Source organism: Heptranchias perlo, chromosome 11, assembly GCF_035084215.1.
Source record: "Heptranchias perlo isolate sHepPer1 chromosome 11, sHepPer1.hap1, whole genome shotgun sequence".
In the NCBI taxonomy this organism is placed as follows: domain Eukaryota; kingdom Metazoa; phylum Chordata; class Chondrichthyes; order Hexanchiformes; family Hexanchidae; genus Heptranchias; species Heptranchias perlo.
In genome coordinates this window covers 58,774,275-58,791,945 of record NC_090335.1, presented here as the reverse complement: position 1 = coordinate 58,791,945, position 17,671 = coordinate 58,774,275, and the positions used below count along the sequence as shown (strand labels likewise).

At 39.4% G+C, this 17,671-nt stretch overlaps 1 protein-coding gene across 1 annotated transcript; it reads left to right on the top strand.

The window, feature by feature from the left end:
• The first annotated feature begins 2,127 nt into the window (after positions 1-2,127).
• pou1f1 (POU class 1 homeobox 1) lies at positions 2,128-17,309 on the top strand. Its single transcript, XM_067992363.1, has 8 exons — positions 2,128-2,156; positions 4,342-4,400; positions 4,509-4,610; positions 6,821-6,979; positions 8,314-8,559; positions 9,673-9,837; positions 16,438-16,498; positions 17,135-17,309. The coding sequence occupies exons 1-8, from the start codon at positions 2,128-2,130 to the stop codon at positions 17,307-17,309; spliced, it is 996 nt and encodes a 331-aa protein (XP_067848464.1).
• Positions 17,310-17,671: the final 362 nt, after the last annotated feature.

Genomic DNA, 17,671 nt, shown 5'->3' with positions numbered 1-17,671 from the left:
ACCCCTGGTCTGGATGGATTGCATCCACAAATATTAAAAGAAGCTAGGGACCAGATAGCAGAGGCACTATTACATATATAGAAAAGTTCACTGGAAAAGGGAATAGTGCCAGAGGAATGGCGGACAGCTAATGTTATTACTATATTTAAAAGGGGAGAAACAACAAGTCCAGGGAACTATAGACCTGTTAGTTTAACATCGGTGGTAGGAAAGATAAATGAATTTTTATTCAAAGATGTAATGGAAAAACATTTAGAAATCAAAAATATAATAAAGAATAGTCAGCACAGATTTCAGAAGGGAAAGTCATGCTTCACAAACTTATTGAATTCTTTGAAGAAGTAACAGAAAGAGTAGACAAGTGTAATGCAGTAGATGTGATGTATTTGGATTTTCAAAAGGCCTTTGATAAAGGTACCTCATTGTAGACTAATGACTAAGGTCAGAGCATGTGGAGTCAGGAGTCAGGTAGCAGAATGGATAGTAAACTGGCTACAAAACAGAAAACATAGAGTAGGGATTAAGAGTAGCTACACAGATAGGCAAAAGGTGGGAAGCGATGTTCCACAGGGATCGGTGCTGGGATCACTGTTTTTCACAATTTACATCAGCGATTTGGACTCGGGAATCGAAAGTACAATTTCAAAATTTGCGGACAACACTAAATTGGGTGTAGTTAATACAAGGGAAGAATGCGCCAAAATGCAAGAAGACATTAATAAACTTGCAGAATGGGCACGTAATTGGCAAATGAATTTCAATACAGATAAGATTGAGATGGTGCATTTTGGTAGGAAGAATAAGGAGGCCACATACTGCTTGGATAATAAGAGTCTAAACGGGATAAAGGAGCAAAAAGAGCTTGGAGTTCAGATTAACAAATCACTAAAAGCAGCGATGCAGGTTAATAAGGCCATTAAAAAAAGCAGATCAAGCACTAAGATTCATTTCTAGAGGGATAGAATTGAAAACCAAAGAAGTTATGTTAAACTTGTATAGAACTTTGGTTGGACCACACTTGTAGTATCATGCACTGTTCTGGTCTCCGTATAATAGAAAGGATATAAAGCCGTTGGAGAGGGTGCAAAAATGATTCACAAGAATGATACCAGAACTGAGAGGATATCCTTATCAGGAATGGCTGAACAGGCTGGAACTCTTTTCTCTAGAAAAGAGAAAACTGAGTGGTGATCTGATAGAGGTGTTTAAGATAACGATAGGGTAGATGTGGAGAAAATGTTTCCACTTGCACGGGAGTCCAAAACTAGAGGTCATAAATATAAAATAGTCACTAATAAATCCAATAGGGAATTCAGGAGAAACGTCTTTACCCAAAGAGTGGTAAGAATGTGGAACGCGCTACCACAAGGAGTAGTTGAGGCAAATAGCATAGATGCACATGAGGGACTAAGGAATAGGAGGGTATCCTGATAGGGTTAGATGAAGTAGGGAGAGAGGAGGCTCATGTGGAGCATAAACGCCAGCATAGACCAGTTGGGCCAAATGGCCTGTTTCAGTGCTGTGGTTTCGCTGTAACTCAATGTAACTACTCAGCTGTGGCTCAGTTTGTAGCACTCTTGCCTCTAAGTCAGAAGGTTGTGGGTTCAGGTCCCATTCCAGAGACTTGAACATATAATTCAGGCTGACACTTCAGTGCAGTACTGAGGGAGTGCTGTGCTGTCTCTTGGATAAGACATTAAACTGAGGCCCTATCTGCCCTCTCAGGTGGATGTAAAAGATCCCATGGCAATATTCAAAGAAGAGCAGGTGAGTTCTCCCTGGTGTCCTGGCCAATATTTATCCCTCAACCAACATCACTAAAAAACAGATGATCTGGTCATTATCACATTGCTATTTGTGGGACGTTGCTGTGCACAAATAGGCTGACACATTTCCTACATTACAACAGTGACTACACTTCAGAAGTACTTCATTGGTTGTAAAGTGCTTTGGGACATCCTGAGGTCGTGAAAGACCCTAAATAAATGCAAGTCTTTCTTTTCTACCCACAGTTGTGCTCAATACACAGCAGCCTGATAAAAATGGTGATAAGTTGCATGAAAGCTATTTTCCCTAGACATAGAATACCTAATAAAATACATAGTGAAAATGAATTTGCAATTGCCAATGAATGGCATTTCATTCACACAACTTCAAAGCTAAATTACCTATTGTTGAAAGGGCTCATGAAGAAACTGTAGGATATTGGGATTCACTTGTATAAGAGTCACTTACCTTACTGTAGCATCCCATTAAAGAGTGGGTTCTCACCTGTGCAACTACACAAGGGAAGGAGAATGAAAGCTAATCTATCTATTATGGAAGATATATTGAAGACTGGTTATTCAGGGATTGTTGAGTGTAGAAAACAACAAAAGCTCAAGCAAAAGTTTTATTTTGATAAGTCTTCTAACACTGGTGGAATCTGATGATAAAGTGTGTCTTAGAAACTACACCACAAATATTTGGACATAGAAAGGTACCATTAAGGGGCAGGTGCATCTAAGGTCATATTTCATATGAAAGAGCAGGTTGCATTGCTTAGATGCAATTGTCATAGCATTAGAGGAGCAACAACAAAACTTGGAATTATATAATGTCGTTATCTTAAACACCTCTATCACCATCATCATCCTTCTTTAAGACCTCCTGAATTAGTTTGAAGCCATCATTTAAGTACATTAAGCACAGCTGCATGATTAAGAAAATGTGATTGTCGAAGCTTTTTGCATTTTAATGTAACAGATTCTGATGCCATAATAAAGCATTCAAATAATAATAGAAAATGCATTGCAGGTCCCAGTAAGAAAAATATTTAAAAACATTAAGAAAGTCGCTATCAAACTTCAGAAATAAAATCTGGTGCCTTTTCCAAGGCTAAATCTCTTCAGTTATTTTAGGTTAGGTGGGGACTTGCTGCGCCTAAATTTGTGGGTGTAAATTTATGCCCCTTCAGGACTGGCGTAAATTCAGGAAACTCGCATTCTCTGGTTTTGTTGCATGGGGTGGGGCTATGTTAATGAACTAAGTGGGGTTTCAGCAGATGTAACTGAGAAGCAGAACAAATGTTCAATGAAATTCATGCATTGCAAATTTCCTCAGATAAACTGGTGCAAAGCCATTGTAGTGCCGCAAATTACAAAACATTTCTAGATCACTACATCATTCTGGGAAATACAGCTTGAATTCTGGGCTGCATTAATTTAGGGAACAGTTATTCTGCCACTTTTGCACCTATGCAAAGCCATCTTCAGCATCTCATCAACACAAAAGTGTCAGTTTAACCAGGAAATCGGATTCCAACCTATTAAACACATTCAAGCCAAGTGGTGTGACACCCCTCTCTAGGAACTTTCAAAAATATTATGAAGTTATTTTAATGTTATGAGAGAAAGTAGGCTCCTATTTGCGCTCTCCTAACATCAAAAGTTAGCTATTGGGAAGTGAAGCGTGCATCCAAACTGGCGTGAGCTCAGCTCTTTTGCTGCCGACTTCAGTGCGACCTGCTGCAAAGTGCAGTAGACCTCAAATCTGGCCACTGCACATCGCACTCCATCCTGCTCCGAGAGCGGTAGCTGCAGTATAACTGCAATCTTTAAGAACGAGAGCGAGAGACAAATCACGAAATTTCAGAAAATTAAAAGTTGTTAATATATTAAAATAATACCATTCACTTTTTACAAGTAAAATTGTTTGATCTATTCCAAAATTTTATTTTAAAGGGATCCATAAACTGTTATAAAACAATAAACTCCTGTGTACAAAATCAGAAGGCAGTACATTCACAAATAATAGTATTAATTACCAGATCTAGCATTTGCAGAATGCTTGCAATGGATTAGTTTAAAAGGTTGGTTGGGGAGGGCAAGATAAGGAGCAAACCTCAACAAGTAGGTTTTTTTTGCTATGAACCTGTTTTGAAAAATCTGCGTTTTAACTTGGACCAAAAAGATAGTCATTCTTTACTAATGAAACTGTTTCTTAAATAATAATGAGACATTAGAAATTTAATCTGAAGATTTTCGTTAAAACGTTCATGAATCGGATAAAATGTATTGAGAAAACAACCCCAAAAGTTTATTTAATAACGGTTTCCGTTTCTATCCGCTGTCTAAACCATACGCCAGTTCCCAGATTCCCAGGTGTCTCTTTCTTGATTTAATTACAACCAGGGTTTCGGGTATCTTCTCCCTCCTGATTAGATGCTGGAAGCAGGCTCAGGGGTTGGACAGTAATATCCCTGGGAAAGGACATTAAAATGAATGAAGGGGTGAAATTAGCTTATAAATACTAGCACGCGACCAGCGTGTGCAACACAGCCGCCGCTTACACTTGTATATGTAGATGTGCTGCTGGCCACGGTCATAGGAATATTCTGATCTCAGCAAATGGGAAGGAAGGTAAAAAGTGACAGATCAGCTAAACGAAAGTGTTGTTTTCATTATTATTATTAAATTAATGCGGGGGAATGACGTATCAAATGATTTCAAATGTGGATTATTTTACAGCTTTTAGTTCTGAGACCTCTTCTCTGCCTCTGATAATGCACCATCCAAACGCTGTCGATTGCCTCCCAGCCTCCAACCAGGGAACCAGCGTGGTTTCAACAGGTAACGGGCAAACACAATAATGTTTCTGCTTCTTTAAAACAGATGTTTATTGTGCCAATTACACTTTTAAAAAATAATTTCAGCTGCAAAGAGGATACTTCAAGTGGGAGGAAGGTCTCACAACTCAGGTGTGACCAAGACCTGAAGGTCTGTCTTAACGCTGTTCCCAAATATACACATTAACTTCTGTATGTGAGGTTTAATCAGAGTTGATCGTAAATTGTATTATATTTAATGAGCTTGACTTGTGTTATTTATGTAAAAATGACAACTAGAGTAAACTTTAGCAATATCTGCAGAACAACCCTTGTGTTTATAACACTTCATGGCCTCACCCCTCCCTATCTCTGTAACCTCCTCTAGTGCTATAACTTCCTCCAAATTTTCATATAGACGTGGAGGGGAAAGTTGTTCCAGTCACAGGGTCATCAGATTTGAGCCACCACAGGAGTGTGAAAACCCTCCGTTTAGCAAGATTTATTAAAATCACACAGCTTGCATTTATATAGTACCTTTAACATAAAAAAAATCCCTAAGCACTTCACAGAGGCATAATATAAAAAATGGACACTGGGCCAAAGAGGTATTAGCAGAGGTAACCAAAAGCTTGGTCAAAGAGTTGGGTTTTAATAAGGGTCTTAGACACGGAAAGAGGAATAGGCACAGAAGGCACAGCCATCAATGGTAGGGCGAAAGGGTGCAACAAGAGGCCAGAGTCAGAGGAATGGAAAATTTGGAGGAAGTTACAGCACTGGAGAAGGTTACAGAGATAGGGAGGGGTGAGGCCATCAAGTGATATAAACACAAGGATTGTTCTGCAGCTATTGCTAAAGTTTATTCTAGTTGTCATTTTTGCATAAATAACACAAGAAGTCAAGATCATTAAATATAGTACAATTTACGATCAACTCTGATTAAACTTCACATACAGAAGGCAATGTTATTGGTGTTTCATATAGTTTAGACTAATCCAGAATATCAAGCCATCGTTAAGATTTGTTTGCAAAATGAGGCTGCCTTTGTCAGCTGCACTCTAATTAGTTTCATTAGCTACTTTGTTCTTTGTGAAATATATTTTGTAAAAATAATATATTAGATCATTAGAACTGTTTCACTTGTGTCTCGGAGTAAGTTGTTGGTAAACAAAATATTGGAAGAACCTTAGGTTACTTAGAACTTTGTTGTGCTTTTTTGCACACATCGGGGAAGATTTCCTCTGTATAACATCTAACAAAATTGTAAACCATTCTTAATGGATTTACTATTTTGTTACACGCAGTGAACAGAGGAAATCTTCCCCTATCAAGTATCATTATATCACAATTAATTTTACAGACCATAGAAAGGAGGTCAGCTGATTTCAGTGGCAGGAAATATATAGAAGTAAAAACTCAGACTTTAATGGTTTAATTTTAGTTGCTGTTAACACGTGCGGATAGAGCAACAAAAATTATTAGCTGAGAAAGAACTGTTTTCTGTAAATATGAATCATGCTGCAAGCAAAAAAAGTCCACAAATTCTAATATTTAGCATTTTCAATATGTCTCCACCATTTAGATGTTTTCCTTTATTTAACTTTTGTTGGGTGACAAATGTTTACAAATTCGGTGTACATGTTTTTTAAAAAATATTTTGTTCTCTAAATTGTGTTAGTTGTGTTTTCAAAATGAATAATGCAGGTTAGAATCATTTTTCTCTTTAAAAAAGTCAAAGTAGAAAATACATAAAACCATTTCAAATAGATAAACTGTAGAATGTCACTAAGTATTCCGAACTATGATTTTTTTTTAGGGGAATGTGATCACAAATACAAAACCACTTTCAATTATTCATTTGCCACATTAGTCATAATTATTCATCTGGAATTATATACAAATGACGTTTTCACTTTCAGTAATAGTTTTGTTTATTGATCAAATGTAGTAGATCCATTAATTTTGAAACAACTGTTTAGCAAAATACTCAAATAATATAAGACTGGAAATTACTCCCAACGAAGTTATTGTACAAAAGGTAATGTGCTCATATCAAATTGTTCTTTCTATTATTTTAGTGAGAAGTAAAGCTAAATAGTGGAGAGAGGAATTATATGAACAGATTATGCGTTTGTACAATAACATTGCAGGTAATAATTTCTAGGCTCTAGTAATTCATTTGTGAATATTACCAAATTAATTCAGTTTTGCATTCTTTATGCTTTTTATTACTAGTCCCATCTGTTTTATCTTCGATCCAACCAATGTCAACGCCCAAATGTTCCTTTATGCACCTCTCCCCGGGGTCTCTGGCCAACACACCGGCGGGACTTCACTACTCCATGCCAACTTGTCATTATGGGACCCAGCAATCCGCTTATGGGGTGATGGCAGGTGAGGCGGTTACATTTTTCTTTTATTCTGTTATTATTGCAATTCCCTCCATGTTTCTATTTCTTAGTAATATGTGAAAAAAGATTACTCACAGGCTGGTGAGTTGTCCATGACACTAGTAGGGGTTGAGATGATGTAAAAGTGGTCAGTTTATCAATGTCATCTCAACTCTGAGCTGTTATACATCCTCCTTGAAACACCCTTCAGTTCGTCATCCTGCGTAATATATAGATAGATTCAGTATTATATATATATATATACACAACTAGAATCTGTGGAGATATTTTCATACCATTTTCAGAAAGTGCAGCTGCCCCTCATTATTAAAGCATTATTTTACAGTGCTGTTTTGATGTTATATTTTGCCTCGCTCTGAAATAGCGTGTTGAAACCGTTCACGAACAAGTAATTAGATAAGCAAGGAAGTCTATTTTATTAGCATTGGTCCGTTTGAAGAATTTGAGCACCCACCATGTTTTTTTTTTAAAAGTACTTTTATCTACATCATTGATGCCTCAGAGTAGGTGTGTTACAGGGAGAAAAAAATGTCACATGCACAGATCATACAAAAGTGGTAACAGTAAATTAAATTATTGTAATTAATTCTAGCAGCAAAACATGGAGTTCTCCCTGCAGTTTCCAACATAATCTCAGACAGCCACAGCCTGTTAAGAAGTATCATACAGAAGCGAAGCATATTTCCCACCCGTGGGGCAACAAAGTCAGAGCCATATGGGGACCATTTCGTGATCTGTTCAAGATGAGTAGCATCAGATACAACCTGAGAGCAGGTTATTTGCCTATCTTATTACATAAATGGAACATGGCAGTAGGAACTAAAATTAAATAATTGTTTTTCTTAAAACGGTAGAATGTGTTAGAATAAGCACTGGCTGGCTTCAATTGTGGATTTTTATGAACCCTTCAGAAACTGATCCGGATAATTTTCTGTCCAGACCACAAGTAGAATATTTACATATTTTATTTGACTGCAGTTTTTCCATGGAGTCACTGAATTGGGAAATGTGATGATTTTTATGGAGATGTTTTACATAAAGTTTGAGACTTCTAGCCAAATGAATAAATCCCCGAACATTGCAGAACTTCAGGGATTCCGACCAAAACATGCACTCCATGGAAAACATGCAGCCGCTTACCCATATGTCTGATACCTAAAATATTCTTGTATATGCCCTGAGCTTAGGTAACTTAGCACTACCTATATGAATGTCATACTCTACGGGTCACCGCATGCACTACCTGGTTTCCATGTAAATATATCTTTACATAAAGTGTGCTTTTAACAGTCTGCAGTATTGCCTCCATGTGCATAGGTGGGCTTGCTCCATGTCTGTACAAACTACCTGATCACACGCTAAGCACCTCTTCGTGTACCTTGGGACATGGATTTGCCCCCATTCATCAGTCAGTCCTAAGCGAAGAATCCATAGTCATCGACTTCAAACAGGAGTTCCGAAAAAAGAATAAAACTATTGAGGAGCCAGTTGGTATGGATTCTCCAGAAATCAAAGAGTTGGAAATGTTCGCAAATCAATTTAAATTAAGAAGAATAAAGTTAGGTAAATAATGGGCTTAGCTATGTATCATTAGTTTGCTATTCATCTGCTACTTGTCAACTATTTTAAATAAAAGATTAGAAATATATTACAAATAATGGGTTAAAAAGTAGCTGGATATCATTCTGTTAAGAATGGATTGTAAGTTCTGTGGTTATTTATGGACTCTGATAAGCATTATTTCCTATAGTTTTTGATCAAGATGCCGCTAGAGCCTTACTAGGGGGAAATAAGCATAGGGCTAGGTCTGCGGTTCTGCTTGAATACCCTTTATATACAAGTGTAGCCGAATTTTCCAGCAAGTTGGGGTAGAATCCACAATAGAGATTTCATGTTTTCTTATGTTCGTATTATATTATGAACTTTGACACATCCCATAATTCCAAACAGTATATGATAGCACTGAGCGCCTTAAAGAAAAGGGTCAAACTTCACTAAAAAGTGACTTGGTTTAAGACCCTGGGAGTGCTGTGGTCTGTGAAATTCTAGAAGTAATAAACACGGTGAAGAATCTGTCTTGTAGATATTTTCAAAAAGCTCTTTGGACATGAAGTCCCAATTATTTAATTGCATAGGCTCTAGTCTTATTGTAGCTAGTCATTGCTATAACAAACCAAAAATGAGCTCTGCACTGTTCACGCATAGGTAACAATCCGATCAGTAACTATATACTTTTCTCCGCTACCTTGTCTGGATCATAATAAGCAGTAGATGAGACTTATATTTTAGTGTGATTTGTAGTGTACTTGTCACTTTCACTCAACTGAAAGCTCTAAAATTCAGGTGTGAAATGCACAACTTATTTTTCTGTGATTGTTACATCTGCTTGCCTATTTGTAAATGAATGAGCCAGTAGTGAATGCAAAGTCAACAATATCCTTACCTGTGTAATCAGAAGGCAACAATGCTATTTGCTTAACTAAATGGATATCTTCTGAGTGAATTAGAAATTAACCAGTTACTGTTGCTTGCAAGACTAATCAAATTCAAGCACAATTTAACAAGCTTCTCAGTTACAAAAGGAGCACCAAGATTTATTCAGATTAAACTGTATTGCCTTTTATTAGCAAAACCATCTTAGAACACTTCACCCTTTCTCTCCATCTCTCACTACAGGTTATACTCAGACAAATGTTGGAGAGGCTCTTGCTGCCGTGCATGGCTCAGAATTTAGTCAAACAACTATTTGCCGCTTTGAAAATTTACAGCTCAGTTTTAAAAATGCTTGTAAGCTTAAGTCAATCCTTTCCAAATGGTTAGATGAAGCAGAACAAGCAGGAGGTATGTACCTACCAATCTTTACCATCATGATGTTCCATCCAACATTGATTAACAAGGAATCTCTATTATACAGGTACTAGAAATGTGAATGACTAACTTCTGTAAAACTTAGCAGAAAATCTTTTCACTTTAAAACAGTTATAGGCATTGATATTCTCCTGGGTCTATGGTGTTTATAACTTTTGTAAATTATTGTATAATTAGAATTAAGAGTTCAGAAAAAAGGGATCAGACAGGAGGGAAATGCAAGGCAGACTAAGGTGGGTTTGAAGAGCATGTGCATAAATGCATGGAGTGTGGTAAATAAGGTTGGTGAGCTGCAGGGACAAGTAGCCAAATGGGATTATGATATAGTAGCAATAACAGAGACTTGGCTCAAACAAGGAGAGGAATGGGCACTTAATATTCCTGGCTACAATGTATTCAAGAAAGATAGGGAAGGAAAAAAAGGACGGTGTGGCAGTATTGATCAAAGATACTGTTACAGCACTAGAAAGGGATGATGTACTTGAGGGTTCAAAGACAGAATCTATTTGGTTAGAATTATGGAACAACAGAGGGGCTATACACTGCTGGGTGTATACTATAGGCCACTAAATAGTGGGAAGGAGATAGAGGAACAAATTTTCAGGCAAATTGCAGAAAAATGCAGGAACTTTAGAGTAGTGATAATGGGAGACTTCAATTATCCCAATATAGACTTGGAAAATAAGTGTAAAGGGCAAAGAGGGGGAGGAATTCCTGAAATGTGTACAAGAGAACTTTCTTCATCAGTATGTTTCCAGCCTAATGAGGAAGGAAGCGGTGCTGGATCTAGTTCTGGGAAATGAAGTAGGGCACGTGGAGTATGTTTCAGTGAGGGTGCATTTGAGAAACAGTGATCACAATATTGTTAGGTTTAGAATAATTATGGAAAAGGAGGAGGAAAAATCAAATGTGAAAATACTTAACTGGAGGAGGGCTAATTTCAGTGAGTTGTGGATTGGAATCAAAAATTGTCAGGTAAAACAGTAAATAAGCAATGGGAGGCTTTCAAAGAGGAAATGGGGAGGGCTGCTCCCAGTTTAATGATGCCTCACTCCAGGTATCAATACATGGGGTGAGGATGAGGGGGAGGACAGAGATCTTCCTCCCGGCGTGCGGGAGGAAGCGGCCTGCCTCTGCCACCAGGAAGGCCTGGTTCGAGGTGGTAGAGGAGGTCACCAGCGCAACCAACATATCGCCCACCTGCATACAGTGCAGGAGGCGCTCCAATGACCTCAGTAGGTCAGCCAAAGTGAGTACACGTAGTCTTTCCCCTGCACTCCGTCTGCCACATCACTGCCCCCACCCCACATCTCCTTCAGCACTGCCAACACAACTCTGTCACATCACCCCTCATACCCACTCAAACCTCATCCTCATCTTACCTACACCTACTCACCTCGCCAGTACTCATCCCGCCACTACCGCTCAACCCAATCCTCATACAATCTCATGGCTCTCTCTCATACTCACCCTCTCGTGCATCTCTTTCACGGCCAGCCTGACTCAACCTGCCACTACCTGTGCTGCAGCCACAGGGTATGCATCACATATGTGCAGTAGGCAGCATAAGGCAAACGTGTCGTGAGCATGAAGGGGATGCACAAGGGTGTTTGAGGGTTTGTAATGGGTGTTACTTATATTGAATTCCTGACCAACTCACATTACATATTATATTGGCACCACTACTGCCATGTCTTCACGAATCCTGTCTGGTTTGTGCAATAATGCCCTCTCCTGAGGATCACTATGAGGACCCACAACTGATGCCACCCATTGTGTCACTGCAGAGTGGGTATTTGCAGGGCTCTTTTGCGCAGACGACTGAGAGACATCGGCGATGTCCCCGGTTGCACCCTGGAAGGATGCGGAGGAGAAGTTGTTGAGGGCAGTGGTGACTTTGACAGCGACAGGTAAGAAGATGGTGCTCGGGCCAGCCAGGAGCAGCTCGGCATGAAAGAGGCTGCAGATGTCCACGACTACATGTCGAGTGACTCTGAACCTCCGTGTGCACTGCTGCTCAGAGAGGTCCAGGAGGCTGAGCCTCGGTCTGTGGACCCTGTGGCGAGGGTAGTGCCCTCTGCGACGCATCTCTCTCTGCGGTAGCCCTCCCTCCTGCTGTACAGGTGGATGTGTCACAGCACTCTGTTGTGGAGCTCCACGTGTCAGAGGTGGACGGCGTGGATGGCGAGGCTGGTGAGGCTGTTCGCCCTCCGAGGAGGTCATGACTGCAGCTACGGCGGCCCCCATCCGCAAGATGTACATCTGAGGGGGTCCGCAAGGTAGGTACATGTCTCTGGACCCCGGGGTAAGTGTGCAAGTTGGTGACTTTGACTGTCAGGAGGAGGGTGGTGGAGGCCAAACTTTGTCCCAACTGACAGAGTGGCCTCCTGCAATGGGTGAGGGTCTCCCCCGCACCCCACCTGTCAAATGGACCTTTGCAGCTGCCACAGGCTGACAGCTGCAACACGTCCATTTGACCTGGGAGTGTTTCCCCCAGTATGGGAAACAGTCCCAGTTTGCTCTAAAATCCCACATAATCCCTTAATCAGGTCAGTTAATGACCTGAAATACCTAAATAAATACTTTCAAGTGGAACCCTGCTGGCTTTAATTGCCAGTGGGATTCCCACCAGCGGGGGCTGCGCGCGCACGCCGGCGCGTCAGCGGGGAACCCGGAAGTGCGGGGGTTCGGGGCGGGCTCCGGTACCGCGCCGGGATTCTCCGATTTTCGGAGCCCCCCTGCCAGGAACGCACCCGATAGCGGGTGCTAAAATGACGCCCATAGAGATTAAAATGAAACAGAAAAATGAGGCATATGATAAATATTAGGTTCATAACTCAGTAGAGGACCAAGCTGAATACAGAAAGTACAGGGGAAAACTGAAAAAGGAAGTAAGAAGGCAAAGAGAGAATATAATAGATTAGCGGGTAACATAAAAGGGAACCCAAAAGTCTTTTATAAACATATAAATAGTAAAAGGGTAGTCAAAGGAAGGATGGGGCCGATTAAGGACAAAAAAGATCTTCTTGTGGAGGCTGAGGGCATGGCTGAGGTACTAAATGAGTACTTTGCAACTGTCTTCACTAAGAGGATATTGCCAATGTCACAGTAAAGGAGGAGGTAGTAGAGAAATTGGATAAGTTTAAAAATAGATAAAAAAGGAAATATTTAAAAGGTTGCTCAAAGTAGAGAAGTCACCCTGTCCAGATGGGATGCATTCGAGGCTGCTGAGGGACGTAAGGGTAGAAATTGCAGAGGTTCTGGCCACAATCTTCCAATCCTCCCTAGATATCGGAGTAGTGCCAGGGGACTGGAAGATTGCAAATGTGACACCCCAGTTCAAAAAAGGGGAGAGGGATGAACCTGGCAATTACAGGCCAGTCAGCCTAACGTTGATGGTGGGGAAACTTTTAGAGACAATAATCCGGAACAAAATTAATTGGCACTTGGAAAATATGGGTCAATAAATGAAAGCCAGTAGGGATTTGTTAAAGGCAAATCATGTTTGAAAAACTTGATTGAATTCTTTGATGAAGTAACAGAGTGGGTTGATGAGGGTAGTGCGGTTGATGTTGTGTATATGGACTTTCAAAAGGGGTTTGATAAATGTACCACATAATAGACTTGTTAGCAGAATTGAAGCCCGTGGGATTAAAGGGGCAATGGCTGTGTGGATACAAAATTGGCTAAGGCACAGAAAGCAGAGAGTAGTGGTGAACAGTTGTTTTCCAGACTGGAGGGAAGTGTGCAGTGGTATTCCCCAGGGGTCGGTGTTGGGACCACTGCTCTTTTTGATCTATATTATAGACCTGGACTTCGGTATACACAATATAATTTCAAAGTTTGCAGATGGCATGAAACTCGGAAATGTAGTAAACAGTGAGAAGGATAGTAACAGACTTCAGGAGGACTTAGACAGACTGGTGAAATGGTCAGACACATGCCAGGTGAAATTTAATGCAAAGAAGTGTGATTCATTTTGGTATGAAGGATGAGGAGGCAATATAAACTAAATGGTACAATTTTAAAGGAGGTGCAGGAACAAAAAGACCTGGGGGTGAGCATACACAAGTCTTTGAAGGTGGCAGGACAAGTTGAGAAGGTTGTTGGAAAAGGCATATGGGATCCTGGGCTTTATTAATAGAGGTATAGAGTACAAAAGCAAGAAAGTTATGCTAAATCTTTATAAATCACTGGTTAGGCACCAGCTGGAGTATTGTGGCACCACACTTTAGGAAGGATGTCAAGGCCTTGGAGAGGGTGCAGAGGAGATTTACTAGAATGGTACCAGGGATGAAAGACTTCAGTTACTTGGAGAGACTGGAGAATCTGGGGTTGTTCTCCTTGGAGCAGAGAAAGTTAAGGGGAGATTTGATAGAGGTGTTCAAAATCATGAAGGGTTTTGATAGAATAAATAAGGAGAAACTATTTCCATTGGCAGAAGGGTCAGTAACCAGAGGACACAGGTTTAAGGTAATTGGCAAAAGAAGCAGTGCTAACTTGAGGAAAAAAATGTTTACCCAGCAAGTTGTCTTGATCTGGAATGCACTGCCTGAAAGGGTGGTGGAAGCAGTTTCAATAATAACTTTCAAAAAGGAATTGGATAAATACTTGAAGGGAAAAGGGCAGGGGAGTGTGACTAATTGGGTAGCTCTTTCAAAGAACCAGCACATATACGATGGGCCAAATGGCCCCTTTCTGTGCTGTGTCATTCTATGATGCTATATTCTATAATAACTTCTATTTTCAGTTCCACATTTTATTTCATTAGATGTATAAAGTTTCATTTTTATATTATATTTATATAAAGTTCTGAAGTTAAGTACTAAAATGCTCTTCAAACTAAGCATTGCTTGACACAATTTCCAACAGATTTTAGTTTTCTATATATTATAAAAATCTGGCATGTATGCAGAATTGCAAATTATACTAACATTAATCCATCAGTCCTACTATATCATATGTTAGAAGTTAGTATATGATTACAACTAATCCACATATGCCACAATGTCACAATGGGTGTTTTACTCGGATGCCAGTATTTTCACTGCCACCTGGAGTCTTTAATGCTAAATTGCACTATATTCAGTCAGAGTAGAAATTCATTAGATTTGTTGCAGAATGTTATCACTCCATATCACTTCTCCAAATCATACATGCCAAACTGAAAAACTAGCAAAAGCTGACTAACAGCTTTAAAACAGCTGACATAGTCCCCAAAAAAGCTGATGATTTAAGAATGGCTCTGATTATAAGCTTATGACAGGTGAAAACAATTAGTTACATGGGCATGTAACTTAAATGGTAAGTGTAACCAACATTCCTACACATATTGGGGGGGGGGTTACATAAGTATATTAAAGCTTGAAGAAGAAAATACAAACATTAAAAACATAAAATTGGTGGCACATTTCCAGGGGATGAAAGACAGGGGTATGCGCCACTGGAAAATGTTGAATTTTTACTTTTTAAGTATTTGTACACTTCACAATTGATAGATTCTTAATCAAAAAAAAGTGACATTTGGATTTGTAGTGGACTAATTAGGTCATCACTTCCCCAAAAAGTACCTCAACAGTCACATTCTCACATCCTCACCCCAGTGCATAGGTGTCTACGCCCTCCAGATCCATTTCACAGAAACACTATGCCCTTTCCAACTCCCAATTATCCAGAAATATACTCTCCTCCAATGCTCATACTGACACTCTTCTCCCCCAATTCAACCTATCATCATTTTTCCCTTCCAACACCCTCAATTTACATTGGCACTCACCATCCTCCCAAATGGAAACTCCTATTTGCAAGTATTTGCACTGACAGAAATCACTTGGCAGCAGCACTTGGAAAGGTGCAGCACTGTGGATACAAGGGCCCGGTCCGTATCTTAATTTGTCAGCCAATGCAAACCAAGCTCACAGAAGTATCAGCTCATTATTATCAGAGCCCAACCTTACACAGAATCTAATTTTGCAAGGCCAGTTATAGAGACCATGTTGATAAATGGTGTGGTAGATTAATCAAATGCATTGCAATAATACAGCACATGTGCTGTTTTGCATTGGGGGATAGAATAATGGTGGTTAATACACATCATTGGTCTAGAGTCTAGAGTGATTTATTCCACATTTGTCCTATGTTGTATTGACATGGAAGTGCTTCATGTCAACAGCGGGAGCCAAAGGTAAAAGCAATTATTCCAACACTCACATTCCTCCTTGCACAAAAATTCTCCCTTCCTTTGCCCCCAAAACCTTGAAAATGTTTAGCTTTCTTAGCAGAAAAACTACGTAATAACGTAGTGCGTTCCAATTAAATGAGGCCAGTGCTCAAGCCAGAAGATTAATAAACATTTTAAAATATTCAGTCATTAAACAGAAAATAAAGTATGTAATAAAATAGCTACTGTGCCTTTGGGATTTAGTTTCCTAGTAGCAAAATAGATCACTAACGTAGGTGAATTATTGTTTACCCAAATATTTTTCATCAAGAGAATTGAAGAACTGGAGAAAAATTCAACAGTTCATACATATGCACATGAATTGTATTTAGTAACTGTATATTTCCTTGTAGCTTTAAACAATGAAAGACTTGGAACAAATGAAAGAAAAAGAAAGCGAAGAACTACAATCAGGTGAATATGACAACAATGGCTATACATACATATGGGAGGGAAGTGCATGTTTTCCATGTAGTGAGAATAGACTGGTCTCGGGGCACAAGGTTACGATCATCAGCCTCCGAGTACTATTTCCTAGAACTCTTGCTGACAAGTGAACAGTGATATTTTATATTTTACATGTGGGACAGGAGTATAAAATACTTAGCAATTCATTGGAAAGAAGGCTTTTTTGCCATTTGTGGGAGAATGACAGCAATTTCCAATGCAGTGCAACACTTGGCAGCACTAATGCTGTAGAGTTCAACAGGATGGTGTAAAAAAAAGGTATAGTAGTTGCATAGAAGTAAATTAAAGTTCACTGACATTAACAATTTTCCAATGTAACACTAAATGTCCACAGTAAATAAATTAAACAACTACTGTAGCTTGATGAACCAGTGAAATACCTGTTTGCAATTTACCTTCCAACTGATGTAATTTCTCATATAATTCTGAACTATATTAATTTTAAAATGTCTGCTAAATATTTCACACCAATGCCTCACAGGCAACTACTAAGTACAAATTAAATGTAGGCATTGGTTTAATTTAATTAATAGCACTGAAAACTCAGGATGCATTAATGCTGAATTTGTTTTGCACTATTAGCCTGCTGGCTAAAGAAGCTCTGGAGACACACTTTGGACATCAAAGTAAACCTTCCTCACAGGAGATCATGCAATTGGCAGAGAGTCTAAACCTGGAGAAAGAAGTTGTAAGAGTCTGGTTCTGTAACCGCCGGCAGAGAGAGAAACGAGTGAAGACAAACCTGCATCACATCTGATTTTATTTTCCCTTCAAAGAACACCTTGACTGCAGACAGTTTAATTTTTACCCTTAGCTTTTAACCCAAAGTGCTGGAAAATATACAGAAAGTTGTGAATCAGAATGCATTTATAAAACATTGTTACAGTTTTGGTAAAACCTTTTTCTTCCTACAATTGGAATTAGGTCACACACTTTTGCTGATAACCTTCTCATTTTTGTAAACTTTCAACTCCCCTCTCAAGTACTTCGCCCAAGCGGCCGTTATTAATATGTGAGCCTCTATACTGAGTGCTGGCAATCTATTTCACTTTGTGGGGTGGGGGGTATTATAACAGGGCTCGATCCTGTCCTCACTCACCCAGCATACACACACCAGCA

Coding starts and splice junctions, on each gene's coding strand:
- pou1f1 (XM_067992363.1), top strand. CDS start 2,128: ATGAATGGCATTTCATTCACACAACTTCA. Junction 2,157..4,341: donor ATTTCATTCACACAACTTCA/AAGCTAAATTAC, acceptor CACTTGTATATG/TAGATGTGCTGCTGGCCACG. Junction 4,611..6,820: donor AACCAGCGTGGTTTCAACAG/GTAACGGGCAAA, acceptor TTTTATTACTAG/TCCCATCTGTTTTATCTTCG.